General features: G+C 41.7%; 1 protein-coding gene across 5 annotated transcripts in view; it reads right to left on the bottom strand.

Annotated features, from left to right (window-relative positions):
• Positions 1-359: 359 nt before the first annotated feature.
• ZNF362 (zinc finger protein 362) overlaps positions 360-17,751 on the bottom strand; it is a 135,703-nt gene continuing 118,311 nt past the window's right edge. For all 5 annotated transcript variants that reach the window (XM_069240299.1, XM_069240294.1, XM_069240295.1 and 2 more), the window contains 2 exons: positions 5,581-5,739; positions 360-3,337 (listed from right to left, as the gene is read on the bottom strand). In XM_069240299.1, coding sequence (XP_069096400.1) covers positions 3,221-3,337; positions 5,581-5,739 — 276 coding nt within the window. In that variant the 3' untranslated portion in view covers positions 360-3,220. The remainder of the gene's footprint in view (positions 3,338-5,580; positions 5,740-17,751) is intronic.

The raw sequence follows: 17,751 nt of genomic DNA, 5'->3' as shown, positions 1-17,751 counted from the left end.
GGGTGGTAAAGTGCTGAGATGCCCGCATCAATGGAGTGATCTACAGTAATAATAATAAACAACTAGGTATACAAAAGAAGTAAAGTGTTAGAATGCCGTTTTTTCTACATGTCATTCTACCTAAAATTCAACACTTAAATTACACTTCTCAACCTTATCAGATTTCCATATTAAAAAATGGTGTCAGTAGGCTCTTTATATAATCTATATTGTGGTGCAGTCTGTCAGAGCTTGAAGGAGGCTTAGACGATAATTTGCATCTACAGCTATTGCCCAAAGATCGGTTTTAGCTGCTTCTCAAAGCTCAATGAAATTTTAATGCCACTGCATGAGATGAGTTTTTTTTTTTTTTATGTTTTACGGATACTGAAAATTATAATGGTAATATCCAAAACCAAGATCACGACAGCAGGAATATGAGTGACAATAAAAAAGAATGGGCATTCTTCTGAAATGAACATGGTTAGGGATATGTGGGACATTCTGGAGTCTTATTTAACCAAATGAAGACTAACAATCAAGTCCTATATAATACAGCTATATACCTTCACCTTAGAAGTTTCAGTTCTGTGAGCAGTCGGAGTCCTCTTACAGTGCATTTCACACTCTTTTCGACTTGATAGCACATTTCAAAAAGTTTGACTTCCCAGTATGGAGACAACTCTACTCAAGGTACAAGAGCTGGGTGAGAAAGATTATTTGCACTGATCTGATATTAATGTCACACTGCTTCCATTGCACCCCTGGAAACAACCACCGCATATCATCATCTTCATCATCAAGACTTCTTCGATTCTAAGGGAGCAGGCAAACATGATATGGGAACTGCAGAAATGTATACTCTCAAATTTTTCACTGCAGTAGTCGCTCAAATTAGTTAAAAGGCTGATTAATTCTTCATAAACTTATTGCCATGCAGAAACATTTTTTTTTCAGTCCAGAGGCGAGCCAACTGAAAACACCTCTAATTGTGAGCATAAGACATCTCTATTTCCACGTGCAGTCTAGGGAAGACAGTAAACTTACTATGCAGCCCAAAAACATTCAGTTTCCGCTGTGGTTCAGGAGCAATATCAAACACAATCGAAGACCTTCTTTGGAGAATCACAAAATCAAAAACTTGAACACTGTGTGAGCCAATATGCTAATTATACACCATGTATGACATGATCCCCTTTTCCCCACACATTTTTCTGGATTGTCACATTATTCATTGTGCAAATTATACTTGTGCAGAAAATACAATAAGATCTTTTGTACCCTTGCATGTTGGGCTGCCTCAAAAAGGCGAAGGAGGGGAGATTGATTTCTGACTCCTAGGTACCACTAAGAGAAGGAGAAGCCATTAGGGAACTTAGTTAAAAGCCCTATCAATGAAAACTTGGTCTCAGCCATCAGGTCATGAAAGAAGCTTGGTGAAGGCAGAATTGTCCTCTGTAACTAACAAACACAGTCCTGCCTAACACCACAGCCTTAAAGTGTCAACCAATTAATCCCAACGCTCAACACTGTGGACTTCCATCCTAGGTTTCCAGAAGGAGACTGATCCTTTAAGTAAGGACTGTGAGTAAATAAATGTTATATTTTTGCAGTCAGTATTAATAAAGGCTAGAAATGGCTGGCAAAGTTAAGCGTGCAGCGCAATGAGGAGGGTATACGGGCTGAGTGGATGCTGGTTTTGGATTAATATGGAAGAAAAGGAGGGGGCATGGAGCTGTACATAGGTTATGCCTGGATGATGTAAGTATTGATAACCACAAACTGTTGTGGCTAAAGACGAAAGGTCCTAATTGGATTTTACAGTTATATATGGGATGATAAGCATAACAAAAGTGTTTTTAGTACGTGTTAAGATTGTGTGTCAAGCCTTAAGGATTGATTGATGTGGGTGTCTGTCCTTGTAAGTGCGGCTTCTCATACCAAACTAGGTTAAAGAGCAGAGGAACAGCTGGTGAAAGACTCTCACTTATCTGTGAAACAATCATGAGAAAGGAACCAAATCTTCACCAGGAGAGAAAAAAAACGTGAAACTCTTCAAATGGTGTGCTAGTGAAATGTGCGAGGACCAGATTTCTGCTTTGTGTTAGAATATTGCCATAATATGCATGTTCGAGAGACGTTTTGAGAATGATGATTTGGCCCCATTTTGCATTCTTCTTGATATTTAGACCCTTAATCCTGATGACGTCCACACTTCAACCAAAAATTCAAGTTTAATATCTGGTCGATCTATGGGTGATTTCCTCTGGTCAGGCACTATCCAACACACGAACCGTTAATTTTCTACACAGAGGTAAGCAGTCAATCAAAGAGCACTGGTAGCAGAAGATATAGCCTTAGAGCAAAAAACTGATTGTGTCTTTTTTTTGGTGCATCACACTCTGTACTTTGCGTCTGCCAACAATGTCGTGTCCATCAAAGATAGACTAGTCTACCAGGAGGTAAGTGATCGAACAGTCCAGGATCTGGTTCACTTTGTGGACTGAAACATTCTGTACAACGGAAGATGCTCCTTAATGCCCTCTGGGCTGCTTGTAAAAAATACATTTTAATTTCAACGACTGTTCAGCAGCAGAGACATATACCATCTTCATTTTTCCCAAAAACCAAGAGGATATATGGAAAACAAAATGTTATGGGCTCTGTGTTGGTAGGGATTAGGGGTTTAATAAAGTGAAAAAAAATAAAAGTGCGCTATATAGTCTTTGGATTTTACCAAACCTGTCAGCACAAATTATAAACCCCAATACTGTGTCTCCAAAAGGCAACCTTCAATACTGTGTTTCCAAAGGGTAGCCATTAAAGTCATTGTGTTGCAAAGCCGATTGGTAGTAAAGTTTCCAAAGGGCATCCAGTCACATGCTGTGTGTTGTCTGCAATGAGCAACCAAGCACAAACATCAAGTATCAGGAGCTTATTCCAAGGTTAGACAATCACAAGCCAGGTCTCAGGAAAGGGAGGCAATTCACTAATCCGTGTCTCCAAATTGCATCAAATTACATAGCTTGCATCTCTATAGAGTCAGCATGAATTGAATTGCCATGTAGTCTCTCATTTTTTTAAAAATAAACTCCTTCTAGCTTCTGATTGGTTGTCACAAGTGGTTTCTTCAAGCTTGCTGCTGACTGTAGGGGTGGTGGAAGTTTTTGTTCTTTTGCTCCTCTTTCTTATACCCCTCTGGGATGATGACTATGCAGAAGGGGAGATGCCACCTGGATTTCTAAATGAGTGAAATCCGTACAGGGATGCCAGGGGATTCCGTCCTCTGTGGTGAGTGATGGTTCACCAGGTGCTCCACAACTGTGTGTTTGGACATGTGCTTCATGAGATATGTCTCCTGAGAGAAAGAGAAAGAGACTTGTTAGACAGGTTTATCACCTATTCTCAATTTGGGGGCAGATTACACACAAACTGACAATGAGAAGGGTAGGTGAGGAAAATGCAGCATGGACAGCTTAGGAGTGGTCAAAGAGATTTTGAAGAATTCAGCACTGATTAGACACAGCATATTTCTTTAACAGGCACATGCCTGAAGAAAGCCATAGACTCTATCTTAGGACTGGAGGAATATACCCGTATAATTCACATAGACTTGGTTTCATGCAGAGCATTGCAGTGGTTATGCATCAAGTTATCCCTCCAGAAATGATAATCTTGGAAGCAATTGCGACATAAATGATAAAAAGTTGGTTTAACAAACCTGGAGTCCACTCAAGAAAGAATGTGCAATCCATGCTTCACATCCAATGTGTGCAGGACCCCCTTGGGTGTGAAGGTATTAAATGGATGGGGAGGTGAAAGGAAGTTGGAGGAACAATCCTCTTATTCAAATAGAACCCCAACAGCATTGTCTGCATGAACATTAATTTCCTAGGAAACATTGTGAAGGGTAAATATGTGCTAAGGGCCTGACAGACCTATGTGCCTGGTTGATGTTCTGGCCATGAAAAAAGCAGTCTCCCAAAACGAAGTTTAAGATTGCAGTATACATAGCACTCCCTCAAAAGGTGTGTGCATCAGCCTGTTAATTAAGAAATTAGAAATTGATCGGTGGCATAGGGATGCCATAATGGATTTATGGATAGACTTCTTAATAACATTTTTTGCCATGGAATGCGATTTACCAGGCCTTATTGGTAGGCCCTTTCAGGCATAAGACAGCAAATGAGAGTTTAGCACCACATGCGTATGGCCTGTGGATGTGACCTCTTGGAGGGTCACTAGCATGGGATTCCTTTCTTCCTCATCGGCAGGGAGAGGGCTTGATGCCTTGCCCAGTGGGTGAAAACTTGTACTTGTCTCCCATTCCCCAAGGACTAGACACCAAAGTTATACATGTCAGTGGCTGCCAAAGAGATGATGGCATGACATGCACAGCTTAATTCCAAAACACAGCTTCGTAAGCTATCCTAGCTGAATGTAGAGGTAGAAGGAGGAACAAAATAGCATACAACAAGCCTCTATGATCTGTATAATGTGTGGCATACATCTGTTCTCTAGATTATCTATGTGATCTATGGAGTAGATCCACTCTACAAGGATATCCAGTAATTTGTAGAGGGAAACTACCCCATAGTGTGAAAAGGATCTGAATATCCTCAGATATAGCTCAGCTATCAATGACAAAGGTCTAAATATGCAACCGTTGATAGATATGAACTCCACTGATTTCTATAATCTGAATAGTAGCTCTTTACTTGAGAAAATTGATCTGTAGGTACTGTATAACATGAGGAGTAACTGTACATGTTACATCAATTTAATTTTTTAACATGACAAATGTTGTGGGGAAAGTCATTCCTAGCAGTAGACTTAATAGAGGAGGAAAAACAGGGAATTGGTGGTGCAGCAAGGCCTTCATCTCTTAATCTTCAGGTGGACTTGAATTCGCCAGATAAACCCAGGGTGGAAGAAAGTCACAAGATGGCCATGAAGTAAGATCGAACTGAACATCCTTTCAGGCCTTTTTTTAAAGAAATTATGAAATTACTTGTATGCTGCTGTCACCAAAGAAGAGACTGGGTTGATCTTTAAAGATGGGCATAAAAGTGAACAGGTAGCAAGAATTTCTAAGGTATGAACTTGTATCATCCGCACAGAAAGATGAACGATAGTCTAAAAGTATAAACATTTAACCTCACAGCAGCCTGATGTATGATTCTTCTGGCTGGGTCTGGAGAATGTCCAACCCAAGGACAGAGGGTCTATTTGAATGTCCCTGCAGTTATACTAGCATAATTATATAAATTGAAGTATTTAACACATTATACTCCGTTTTGGCTGGTCTGTGACCATTGTGCCAAACAATTCGAAGTGTATGAGTTGTGATCTGTGTAGCACATTATCTAAACTGAGCTGTCGCTAAGAAAGGATCTGATCAAGTAGTGCTACACAGTAAAGTGTTAAAAAGAGAGACCATGCAACCCAAAAGCTATGGGCAATTTCTTTGACCCACACTTCTCTCTTGTCTGAGATGTGAGCTACTAAGGGCCTGTTTATTAGCTTCTTCATTAAAAAGAAAGGCATAGAAGGGTATTACAAACATTTCAGCAGAAACAACAGACACATACAACCTCTTACCGAAGTGTACGCCCGACCACACATGCTGCAGCAATAGGCCTTGGCGTGCTTGACAGCGTGCGCGGAGAGGTGAATCTGCAGGGAGGCGGAGTCGGAGTATGCTCGGTAACAGTTTGGACACTTGTACGGTTTATCCTTGTTGTGTTGTCGCTGGTGAGACTGAAAGAGCAAAAAAGGCACACTTGCACGATCAGCAACTTTGGAGTTTCTTGTAAAATTCTCCATTTCACATAACCAGGATTTAGCCATTATCAATCCCATGAAAACAACTCCACAAAATTCAGTACAAGGTGGTGCGAGACCCCATGACCGTACTACACTTGTAGTCGCGGACTGTAATTATACCTTACTATAAAATTCAAGAAAAAAAAAAACCCTAGAAATTCGCTCAAAACAGAAAGGTTAAAGGGGCGTTATAGTTAAATAAAAATATCAGTTAAAACATACCATTTTAAACAAACAAAAACCACTGAAATTCCCAAAGTAACTATAACTCGCACTCACGCCATGTACACTGCTGTCATCAATTATGTCATTTGAGATGATGCAGTGAAGCAATGATGTCATAGAACATGTCATGAGTGATGTAATACGTAAGGTAATTAGCAGTGCAAAGCAAGTGTACAAGTTTTTGTTACCTCAGTTAACAATAACTGGTGAATTTCAGTGTTTTCTGGGTTTAAAATGGTAATTTTTTAGCTGACATGTTCACCTAACTATAACATCAAGCAAACTCCCAGTCGCTTTCAGATCATTTGCACGCTGCTGTAAGCTGCAATAAGCTCTAAAGGATTTCGCAAGGCATTTCCTATCTACTGTGTGCACTGTATTCTCGTCTTAGACTAACATAGGTGTTCTCGCCAGCATGACCCCATTTTCCCTACATCTTTGTGGGTCACTTTCTAGGTGCCATTTTGTTCATCCTTAGCTCTTTCATATGTGTCCATGATGTTCCATATTTAACGCAGATTGCTAATTGGCCAACAGGTAATTGCAGTGCTCATAGTCACTAATTCCTGCTGGTTTATGACACTGGAAATCAATAGTGATATCTGGAGATAATTTTAAAGCTGCTCAAAATTGGCTTTAAATTTATTTTGCACTTTATCTGAACTCAAATTGTTGTGCTTTTTAATTTTTCCATTAAGAGTCACTTTAAGCTGCCTATTTCGCTGTTCTGATAATTGCTGCTATTTACTTGTTAACTTTAAAAGCTTTTTTATTAATTCCATTTTATTTTTTATTTAATTCTTTTATCAGTCGGTATCTTACATTTGTTACATAACTTTGTGCTGCAGAAAATCTATGGATTATTTTTTCACCTCGCAGGTCACGTTATCAGCGAACTGTCAGAATCATTTTCACTCTGCACTATGTACTTCTGTATTCACCAGGCACTTCCTACCCACTGTGTACACTCTGTTTTCTTGTCTCAGAGGGAATGGTCAGGTTGTATGTGATTTCATAGAAAAGGATTTCATGGAATACCGTTACTGAACAACCATTTCGTCTGAACTGTTTATTAGAAATTTATTTTCAGAATAAATGGCAAATTACCTTTCCATAGAAACCAATTCAATGAATGTCTTTTTGGTTGAATTTGGCTTTTGAATACCTATTTATTTAGCCTTAAATGCAATGGTTGCAGGTCTTACTTTCAGAAACAGTTTAGTCAAAGATATTTAATTCAGTGCTTTACCTCAGAGGAAATTATTTCATATTTGTATATTTTTTACACTGTCAAACAATTATTTCAGATGCTTTTAATTCACTTACCCATCATCACCCATAAACCCCGTCTATCGCGGACCCCTCACAGCTACTAAACACCATTAATTCTTGCCCCCTTAAACTCACCACCACACCTAAACTACAACCATCCCTGAACCCTATAAGTCCTTCCAACCCACAAATCCACACTCCCTGAACCACAAAATCACTCAATACCTCTAGCTCCAACCATTCTGGAACCCTAAAACTCCTTTCTATGCCCAAACCCTAACTATCCCTTACGTCTTAAAACACCTCAGCACATCCAAATGCCACCCAATCCTGAACCCTACATGTCCCCCACCTTCCTTAAACACCAGCCATCCATGACCCATAAGTACTCCTTATCATTCTGAACCACTCATCCTTTATCCCTAAGAAACCTTTTCTACATCAAGACTACACCCATTTCTGAACCCTTGAAACCTATAACCACCCTAAATTCCACCCCATCCACGAACCCTAAAACCCATCACCATCCCTACACTCCAACAATCCCTGAATTCTAAAAATCCTTCCCTATTCCGAAACTCCAACTATTCCTGACCACTAAAAAAACCTCTCACCACCTTAAACATTACCCATCCAGGAACCCAAAACCCCACAGTAGTCTTAAACTACACCCAAGTCTAATGTAATTTTGGATTTTCCTTAAAATTATCTTTCCTTTCAGATGTTTCCTTTAATTTTTTATTGTTTTGTATTTCCTTTAAATCCATGATTTCCATGTTTGGTTTCCTCACATGTTGTTTCTCAATTTGTGTTTCCATTAATTTACACAAACTGGTCAACTCGACACACTTTTTCCTAGATTTGTGTGTTACCTCGTATGTGTGGGTCCACAATCTTTGCTACTTAAAACAGACTACTGTGGGCTGCACCCTCCTGTGCATAGCACCAGCCAAGCTCTCTTTGTACTTTCCATCAGCTGTCTACAAATAAAGCTTTGAAAATCAGGTGGGCCGGACACATTGAGCACAATAGTGGCCTCATAACGAGATTATGGTTGAGTAGATTAACTTGAATTCTGATGTCCAGATGCTCCTGCCACACAGCATTGATGCTCGAGACCTTAAATTCCCGGACATATAAACTGGCAAAATAATACGGCTATCTAGTCAAACACATGGATAAGATCCAAAATTTACTATTAGCTGAGAAATTGGACATGTTGTTTATTACTGAACCTTGATCTACTAGCAATTCAAACTTTAATCTGTGTGGTGCCTGTCTAGATGGCTACAAAGCTTTTCAGCCCCCTTCCCTTAAACGCAGAGAAGGTAGTTTATATACACTCTTTAAGTTCTTCAGCTGGAAGAATCCCCTGAAGCAGAGCTTACATTTAACAGGTTCTCATTTATTAGCTGGAATTTATGTTTTATCATCCCCCGGCAGAGATTCTGTATTTGCAGAGGCAATGTCAGATTTCATTAGTCCACTATTGCTACCACACTCATCTCTTGTAGATGCTGATGATTTTTAACACCTGGTGGATATAACAACCAACAGCCAAGCAATGTTGTTGTTATTGTTAAAGGCATTTCTACAGTGTGTGGGGATCTCTCGGAACTTGTGCAGCCGACAGGTCAGAGTTCTTGATAAAAATTAAAGATTAAACAGCCCAGTTTGTAATGCTTTTTTGAATGTAGCCAAGTATGAGCGAAGCTGCAAAGGTAGTTGATTTCAAAGTTTGGGGGGGGGGGGGCGGCAAGGGGGGGTTTGGTGTGTGAAGAAAAAAAATAAAGCCCCCTCATATCTGGCAGTATGAATATGTATCACACATAATAATAGTTTGCTGGATCTGAGATGGCAAGCTAGAATATATGGCTGCAGCTCGTTTTTCAAATATCCTGGACCATTTCCATGCACGGATTTAAAAACCTGACAAAGAAGTTTAAAAAGAGCACGCTTTTTTGAAGGAAGCCACTGGATTGATCGTAGCATAGGTTCAGATGAAGAACGGCGTGGGAGAGTGCAGACCAGGCGAGCAGCCGTGCTCTGAACACCTTGGAGTTTGGCAAAGAGGCCTTCATTCATTGCTATCATTAAGGCATTACCATAGTCTAGGTGACTCGCTATGAGTGCCTTGGTGAGGGTTTTCCCTGGTCTGCAAAACCATCCAATGAAAGACCTTCCTGAGCATTTGCATCAGTCCAAAACATATGCCAGTGGTTGTATTTACATACACTTTCATAGAAAGCAGGTCATCTATTAGTACACCTAGATTTTTGACAAATTTGTTGGGGTTGGAATTGGCCATAATTCAGTCAACCACCAATCATTTGACCAAACAACATGTGCCTTCCCAAAGAGCAAAATTTCTGTTTTACTGGAGTTCAGCTGAAGGGTATTTGATGACATCCAGGAAGCAATCTTTATCATGCAATCCCTGAATGTGATTTTTGTAGACTCATGGTTAGGCCCCATAGTAATGTCAAGCTGTGTTTCAGCTACATACGAAATGACATCAAAAGTCCTATGATCTAATAACTTTGACCAATGGGGCTACATATATATTAAAGAGTGGGTCTTGAGATGGACCCCTGCAGAACCCCCTTATCTAAAGCCCTGAACTTAAAGTGATCGAGCTGTATCACACCTGTCCGATCCAACAAAGGTTTCTCAGCAACCCAGGGCTTTGCCTCTGAACCCAATCTCTAGATTAGGGGTACATGGCAGATGGTGCCGAAAGCTTCGGATAGATCCAGGAGAACCAGCATTGCTGAGTTTCCCTGTTCCAAGGCAAGTCTAATTGTATCCATGGCCTCCACCAAGGATGTCCCCGTGCTATAAGATGCCAGAGAGCCTGACTAGGAGGAGTCCAGCAGGGAATGGGTTTAAAAAAAAAAAAAAAAGATACCAGTTGTTGGTTAACTATGGTCGCTGTGATCTTTTCAAGAAAGGGTTTCAACGATATAGGTCTTTAATTGACCAATTCTTTCGGATTCGCCGTAGGTTTCTTGAGAATCGGTCTGACCTGGACTGCTTTCCATTTAGTTGGAAAGGCTTCCAAACTCAAAGAGAGGATACACAGGTCTGTCATTGTGATAAGAAGTGCTGAGGCCAGAGCAGCCATAAGGAATGGCGGAGCCGGATCCTCTGGTGAGCAGGATTTAATCCAGTTAAACTGAGTCAGCACTTGCTCAGAAGTAACAGGGTTAAAGGTATCAAGAGTCGCAGGGGGAGAGAAGCTAAGGCTTTGGGTAGAATTTGCTCTACAGATTCTGCATTTTTAGAAAGGATTGAAAGATCTTGGAGATCTTTTGTTCAAAGTGACCTGCAAGATCATCACAGAGAGCCGGAGAAGCTGGGATAGTGGAAGTACACATTACCGGGTTAGTAAATTCCTAAGGAGCTAGTAGAGTTTTTTGTTGCATTTCCATCATTATTGATCCTGTCCACTATATGGGTCTTTCTTGCAACTTTAATGATTTCATGATCCTTTCCTAGTGCAGATTTGTGAATGAATTTATCCTCTCAGGCTTCAGAAAACCAGGGCAAGGCAAGGTTCTTCAATTTTGATTTTCAAAATGAAGAGGAGGTGGGGGGCAATGATATCGAAAGAGTGAGTCTATGCTCCCTCTTGTTTAAAGCAATGTTGATATCTCCATAATCCTTCAAAGGAGGCGGAGAGAAGATTGGGTTAAAAACAGAGAGTACTACCTTCCTTCAAGATCTAATAAATTTGGGGACTCTCCTTAGCACCTGTGAATTTCTCCATAGCAAAGCAAAACTAATGGTGGAGTGACCAGTCCACGCCTGAACAGCAATGGAATCTACCTGTAAATTATGTACACTGGAGAAAATGATGTACAACATATGTCCTGCAATATGAGTCGGGCCAGTCATTTTTTGGTAAAGTCCCAGGGACTCAAAATTCAAGAGCAGACAAATTGTGTCTGGTCCTGAACTCCTTTCAGGGTGATAGTTAAAAATCCTCTATCAACAATATTTTTTTTGAAGATAAAATATGAGGTGCAAGCTATTCCATTAGTTTAATGCCAACATCTCTCCTTACTCCTGGTAGGTGGTAAACTAATGCCCCACTCCAGGTTGACTTTGATGTAGTTCTCATTTGAAAGATAATCACCTCTGTCCAATTCACAGAACATGATTCAAGGAGCATAATTTGTATTGTATTCCGAAAGACGCTGGCAACCCCCCTAAAATGTTTGACTCCCTGTCCAGTCTAATTAGACAGTAGTCAGTAGGAATACAGGGCAATACAGGGGAGGGCTGCGGGATGGAGCCATGTTTCTGTAATAAGACATATGTCAGGTTTGTTTAAGTCCAAAAGGTCCCGAAGCACGTTTAGGGAAGGAGTGGGCATTCAGATAAAGGCCATGAGGCTGTGAGGAAGGGGCCCTAAGGGTTTCAGATGGTGCTCTAATGTCTTTGGTAGTATGTCCTAGCCCCATAGCTTTACTGTAAAAAGACTATGATTATCTTGAGAAAACAAAGGATAACATGCAAAGTTGCAAACCCTGCACTGGTGAGGACTTCTTGATCCAAAGACAGCCTGCCGATACAATAAAGGCTGCGGGATGCTCCCCTTTTATAAATGAGAGCGGCGCTTGATTAAGATGGACGAGACCTAATCATTTAAAAAAAAAAAAAAAAAAAATTCATGTTTTCATTAGCGGCTACTAGGCTCAAACAACACAATACCGTGTCAACCCACAAAAGATGGTCATACACTTGATCTAATTTTTATGCCGCCCCCCTCTCCCCAAAAACAAATCTGGTTGCCTTAGGGCATATCTGCTTACAAACATGGTTTGATAATTATTTCATTTGACTCTAAATCTGGCTGCCATTTACAGGGTCTCAAATAATATGGCAAAAGGGTCTCCGGTACTTGGTCGGCCTTGGTGTTAGTTAAATTAGGCCATACTAATGGAACATATAACGTGTGCGGATTACAAGTCCATAGGCTTTTCAGTTGAGGAGCAGACAGTAGCATATAACCAATGGGTATACTCGGTTCTTCATACTGTTCTTCCTCAAAAATAAGATCCAACACGACTTCACTGATCAGCTCCTCAGTTCACAGATACATTGAAACAAGTTAACTCAACCAGCGTAAACGAACCTTAAAATGTTGGCGCTTGAATCATGACCCTCTAGAAAACAAATTCAATCCTGCAGAGAGTCTTTTCTATTATGCTCAATTTGGCCAGTTTAAGCTGAATATTGCAATCTTTTGCCCATTCCCAAAACCTTTGCGACAATCTGGCATTCTTTTTTCGAGGACAAAATACAAAAACTTATGAATGACCTGGAAAATACAGCACCTGCTTACCTCCAGGATAGACTTTCCTCTCCTGATCTATCAGATCTTGGAGAAGGTACTGCCTTTTTTTACTGAGAGCAGAGGGACATTTCCTTCTCCCACGGAATTTGAACAGATCGATTCAAATAGTTTCTCTATACTTAATAAATCTATTACTAATGGCTCATTACATGACCCTACTGTACCTAGAATTTGGCAACAAATGGGAGCCATTAAAAAATTGCTTTGCACAATCTGCAATCTCTCACTTTTTGTGGATGTTGTTTGCAAAGTCTGGAAAATTACGATGGAGTCTCACTGCTAAAGAAACCCATTACTGATCCCTCTACTATCTATGGGAAATTTTTGACCAATGTACCTTCTGCCCTTTCCAGTAGAAATCCTGAAAACGCATGTGAATAGGATAATTTCAGATTATCTGGAACAAAACCAATTGTTAGATCCAGCTCAGTTGGACTTCAACACGGCACAAAAATGGGTTTAGTCGCAGTCTTGGACGATCTCCGACTTGCGGCCTATCAGAGCAACTTTGTTGCTCCAGTCCTATTAGACCTTTTGACTGCCTTCAACTCTGTCAATCATGAGATCTTGATAAGAAGTCGGATGGAGAAAGGAGTTAGTGATGCAGCACTGGAATGGTGCTGATCATTTCTTATTAACAGGCACCAGGACTTTTGTTTACTTCCTAGCCACAGAATTTGGGGCCATCGGTCAAGGAGTGCCACAGGGCTCTTCACTGAGTCGAACTGCAACATATATCTCAGACCCCTAGCCCAGCTGATCTGCAATCATGGTGTCCAGTTTATGAATTATGCAGATGACACTCAATTTACCATCTTACTGGATCAATCGGTCCCTGCTTCCTTAAAAATATTGCAAAATGTAGGATAACACAAAGTGGCTTACGAAGAATTCCTTTAAATTTTATGGAGATAAGACAGAGGTTCTCTACTATGCTAAAGAAAAGTTACCACAAACTTTGCCTGCAGATTTATGGCCATGGCCAAACGAGGTACAGATTACCTCCTCTTCAGCCGTAAGAAATCTGGGTTTCCAATTTGATACAACCTCACCTGCACATGTTGGGCACTTTTCATAACACATCAGAAGACTTTACCCCTACTTCTGATACATTTTAAACCACTGATTGATCAGGTGGTGATCCTAAGCAGATCGGTCTATGGCGACTCCTTATTTCTAGGTTTTCCTGATCATCTGCTTCAGAAGCTGTAGAGAATCCAGACTGTAAATGCCCAATTAGCTTTAGTTCTTCCTTGTCAGCCACAATGGCATTAAATAAACTGCACTAGCTTCTTGTTGAAAAATGATTGTTTTTTAAATCTTTCTGTATGGTGCACAAGGTTTATTCATGTACCAGAACCCGTCTATGTCGATAAGTAATTCTTCTGGTGTCCTCCTGATCACCGACAGTGCTCTTCGGATACTAATCTTCTGGTGGTGCCAAAATATATTTAATGCCACAGCGGAGACAGGGGTTTTCTTGTTCAGGCAGTTCACATATGTAACAATCTCCCTTCCTTCCTCTGCTCCACTTCCTAATTGTTTCAGTTCAGAAAAATTAGTGAAAACTGGCTCTACACCCTTCTCATAGGTATAGTACCAAACTAGTAGACTCCGGCAGTTATCTCCACCAGGACACCTTCCTAGGTAGCAGATGTGCTTTCTAAATGGAAAAATAAACAAAATGTATACATGTATATTATTGGGCAACGTTTACATGGAATAAATACCACTGCAAACAAATTTAAGGAGTCTGCTTCACTCTGTGGAGTCAGGCGAGTACCCTACAGGATTGTCTGTGTTATATTTTTACTAACGTAAAACAGAAAAGAAAAAAAACGCCAACCTGTTTCGACCGTTACCAGTCCTGATCATGAAGCAATCAAGCTATGTGCTTGCAATCGCCCTTTCGCCAGTGTTGAAACCTCTCTTACTGTATGCCGGTGGGGACGTCAGGGTTAGTCAGTATGGAAGTCATGGGGGAGGTAAATAAAGTCAATCAAGCCCGCAGCGCTACGATATCCCAAATCCTAAAGGAGGAACTGGTTATTGAGTAGAATAGAGGCACACACTATATGCCTGTGGGATAGCCATGTTTACTTCCAAATATAGGATGCTATCACAGCCTGTGCATAAAGCACCTGTGTTTCTCGGAGGCACAATGACTCCACTCCACTAAGAAGCAGAGTTGTGAAGCTTGGAGATATCTAACTATCAAGGGGACAGTCCACCCCCGCACCCCCAAGGTCATGCAGTACAGCTGGTCTCTGTGTAGCCGAGGTGTCTTCCCGTCCCAAATGAATTTGTTTTGGTGGCATGAGTGTTAAAGCCTATAAGACAAAGAGTCTGCAGGAGTACTGTCATTTTAACGGCTACTAGCTGTCCTAGCCAGGACACCTGCAACCGTCGCCAGTTCGCTAGATCTGAGAAGACTTGGGAGGCGAGGGCAGCATAGTTGATGAGTGTTGCCATCTTTGCGACTTATCAGGCTAGCTTGATGCCTAGGAAGGATATAGACTCTCCCTTACATTCAAACGGAAACATAGAGCAGAGATGTGCATTGCAGATAAAGAGACAGACTAAGTATCTGGGACTTTTGGGCATTAACCTTGAACTCAGAGAATTTCCTAAATTAGGAAAATTCTGTCACTAGGGTGCGGAGGGATGACATTGGGTCGGTGAGGGCAATAATAATTTTTATACGGATGATGTGTCAGTTGCCGCCAAAAGGGATCCCCTTGATGGTTGGGTCCGCTCTCACTCATGGGACCAGCTGCACCATGTAGAGAGCAAAAAGCAAAGGGGAGGGGGGGCACCCCTGCTGAGTTCCCCTCTGGATTGGGAAATGTTGGGACGAAACACCATTGACTCTCACTGAGGCCCGCGCTGAGCTGTAAATGCTCTGGGCCCAGCTTAAGAATCTCCCTTTAAAACCAAATTGCTTCAAGGTTGCGAAAAGAAAGGGCCAATGCATCCTGGCGAATACCTTCTTGGCATTGACTGAGAGGAGGAGAGCCTCCCTCTGGGACCGGTAGATCTTGGCCAATAGGTGGAGGACACACTTGGTGTTGACTCCATATTGGCGGTTAGGGATTAAACCGGCTTGGTCTGGGTCCAACAGGCCAGGCATGAGAGGGTTTAGGCAGTGGGCAACGATGCTGGTAAAAAGCCTAGCAACAATGTTAAAAAGGGAGATAGGCCGGAGGGACCTACATACCGCACTATCTTTCCCAGCTTTAGGGATGACTGAGATGGATGCCACAAGCATAGTGTCGGTGAGGGTCCCTGTGTCGGCAAAGGAATTAAAATGCCAGGTAAGCATAGGGGGCATGGCGTGGCAAAACGTTTTACAGAACTGAAGAAGGTAGCCATCAGGCCCAGGGGCTTTCAGCAGTTTCAAGCGGGCAATAACCGAGATTACTTTTTCTATCTGGATGGGTTTCTCTAAGTTCTGAGCATCATTAAGCGTAAGGGAGCTACCGGTCGCCTCTAGGTAGGAGGGTATTTCATATACATGACAGTCAGCGGCTGTGTAGAAGGCTTTGTAGAAACCTCTGGCGATGCCTGCAAACTAAGTGTCTCAGCGAATCTCAGATCCCCGAGTGTCACAGATTATTTTAACAGTATCCCTGAGTGATTTAGCCCTTAAAAGGTGGGCCAGCATTCAGCCAAGTAACTCCAGAGATAAAATGTATTCTTTAGGCGGGCTAGAGCATATTCCGTCCTGTAGAGGCCTAAGCATTTAAGTTGTAAGAATGCCTTTTCCTGTGCGTTTGTGGATAGTTTCTAGCTCAAGACCCTGTTGTTACTCCTTCCTACAGCAGTTGTGTGCCACCGAGATTGCAGTCAGTTACACTCGGACCATCAGCTTCTGGGCCTCCCAAAGGGAGGCCAGCGATATATTCCCCATGTCATTGTTCCGGAGAAAGTCAGCAATCACTTCATGGTGCATGACAACTGTAGACTCGGACTGGAGGAGGTTCTCCTGAAACCTATGAGGGGTGACCGGAACTCCTGGTAACTCGAATAACCATTGAAAGGGGGTTGTGATCCAACAGCGACACGGGTGCACTGGACACTTCTTGGACAAGCGCTTGTATCGTGGGGGAGGTGAGGTAGTAGTTTATGCAGGCCTAAGTTTTATGGTCTGCAGAATAATTTGTAGTCTAGTGTGGTGGGGTGGGAGAGTCGCCACAGGTCCCCTAAGCCAGAGTTGCCCAACTAGTGAAGCCCTGGAGTCGAGAAGGCACCGAATTGGACAATGTGTTGGTCAGAACAGTCAAAATCTGAGTCCATAACTAAGTTCAAGTCGCACCCCTCTAGAATGGCAGCGTAAGGTGATTGTAGCACTGAGGTAAGGGCTCCCACAATTAATTCCTCCTGATGGTCACTGGGTGCATACAGAGAGGCAAGCGTGATGTGAGGTGACCCACCTGTAGTCGGTAGGCAAGCAAACATCCTTTGATCTCCGCTGAGGTAAGGGCTCCCACAATTAATTCCTCCTGATGATCACTGGGTGCATACAGAGAGGCAAGCGTGATGTGAAGTGACCCACCCGTAGTCGCTAGGCAAGCAAACACCCTTTGATCTCTGCTACTTTAGTTTTGGCCTCCCCTCTGAAAGCCCAGAGAGAAGGATCAGCACCCCACCCTTTTTCGCAGGCTCACAGGACAAATAGTGGCGTTGGGGCCAGTGGGATTTCATCCTATGCACATTCTTAGGGAGAAGGTGTGTAGGAAGTTGGCTCTGTATGCACTATTTCAAAATAAGGAATAGTATGCACAGAGTCCAAGGGTTCCCCTTAGAGGTAAGATAGTGGCAAAAAGAGATAATTCTAATGCTCTATTTTGGGGTTATGTGGTCGAGCAGTAGGCTTATCAAAGGAGTAGTGTTAAGCATTTGTTGTACACACACAAGCAATAAATGAGGAACACACTCTGAGACAATTCCAGGCCAATAGGTTTTTGTATAGAAAAATATATTTTCTTAGTTTATTTTAAGAACCACAGGTTCAAGATTTACATGTAATACTTCAAATGAAAGGTATTTCAGGTAGGTACTTTAGGAACTTTGAATTAGCAAAACAG

This window comes from Pleurodeles waltl, chromosome 6, assembly GCF_031143425.1.
Source record: "Pleurodeles waltl isolate 20211129_DDA chromosome 6, aPleWal1.hap1.20221129, whole genome shotgun sequence".
Classification (NCBI taxonomy): domain Eukaryota; kingdom Metazoa; phylum Chordata; class Amphibia; order Caudata; family Salamandridae; genus Pleurodeles; species Pleurodeles waltl.
This window is presented reverse-complemented; position numbering and strand designations above follow the sequence as displayed.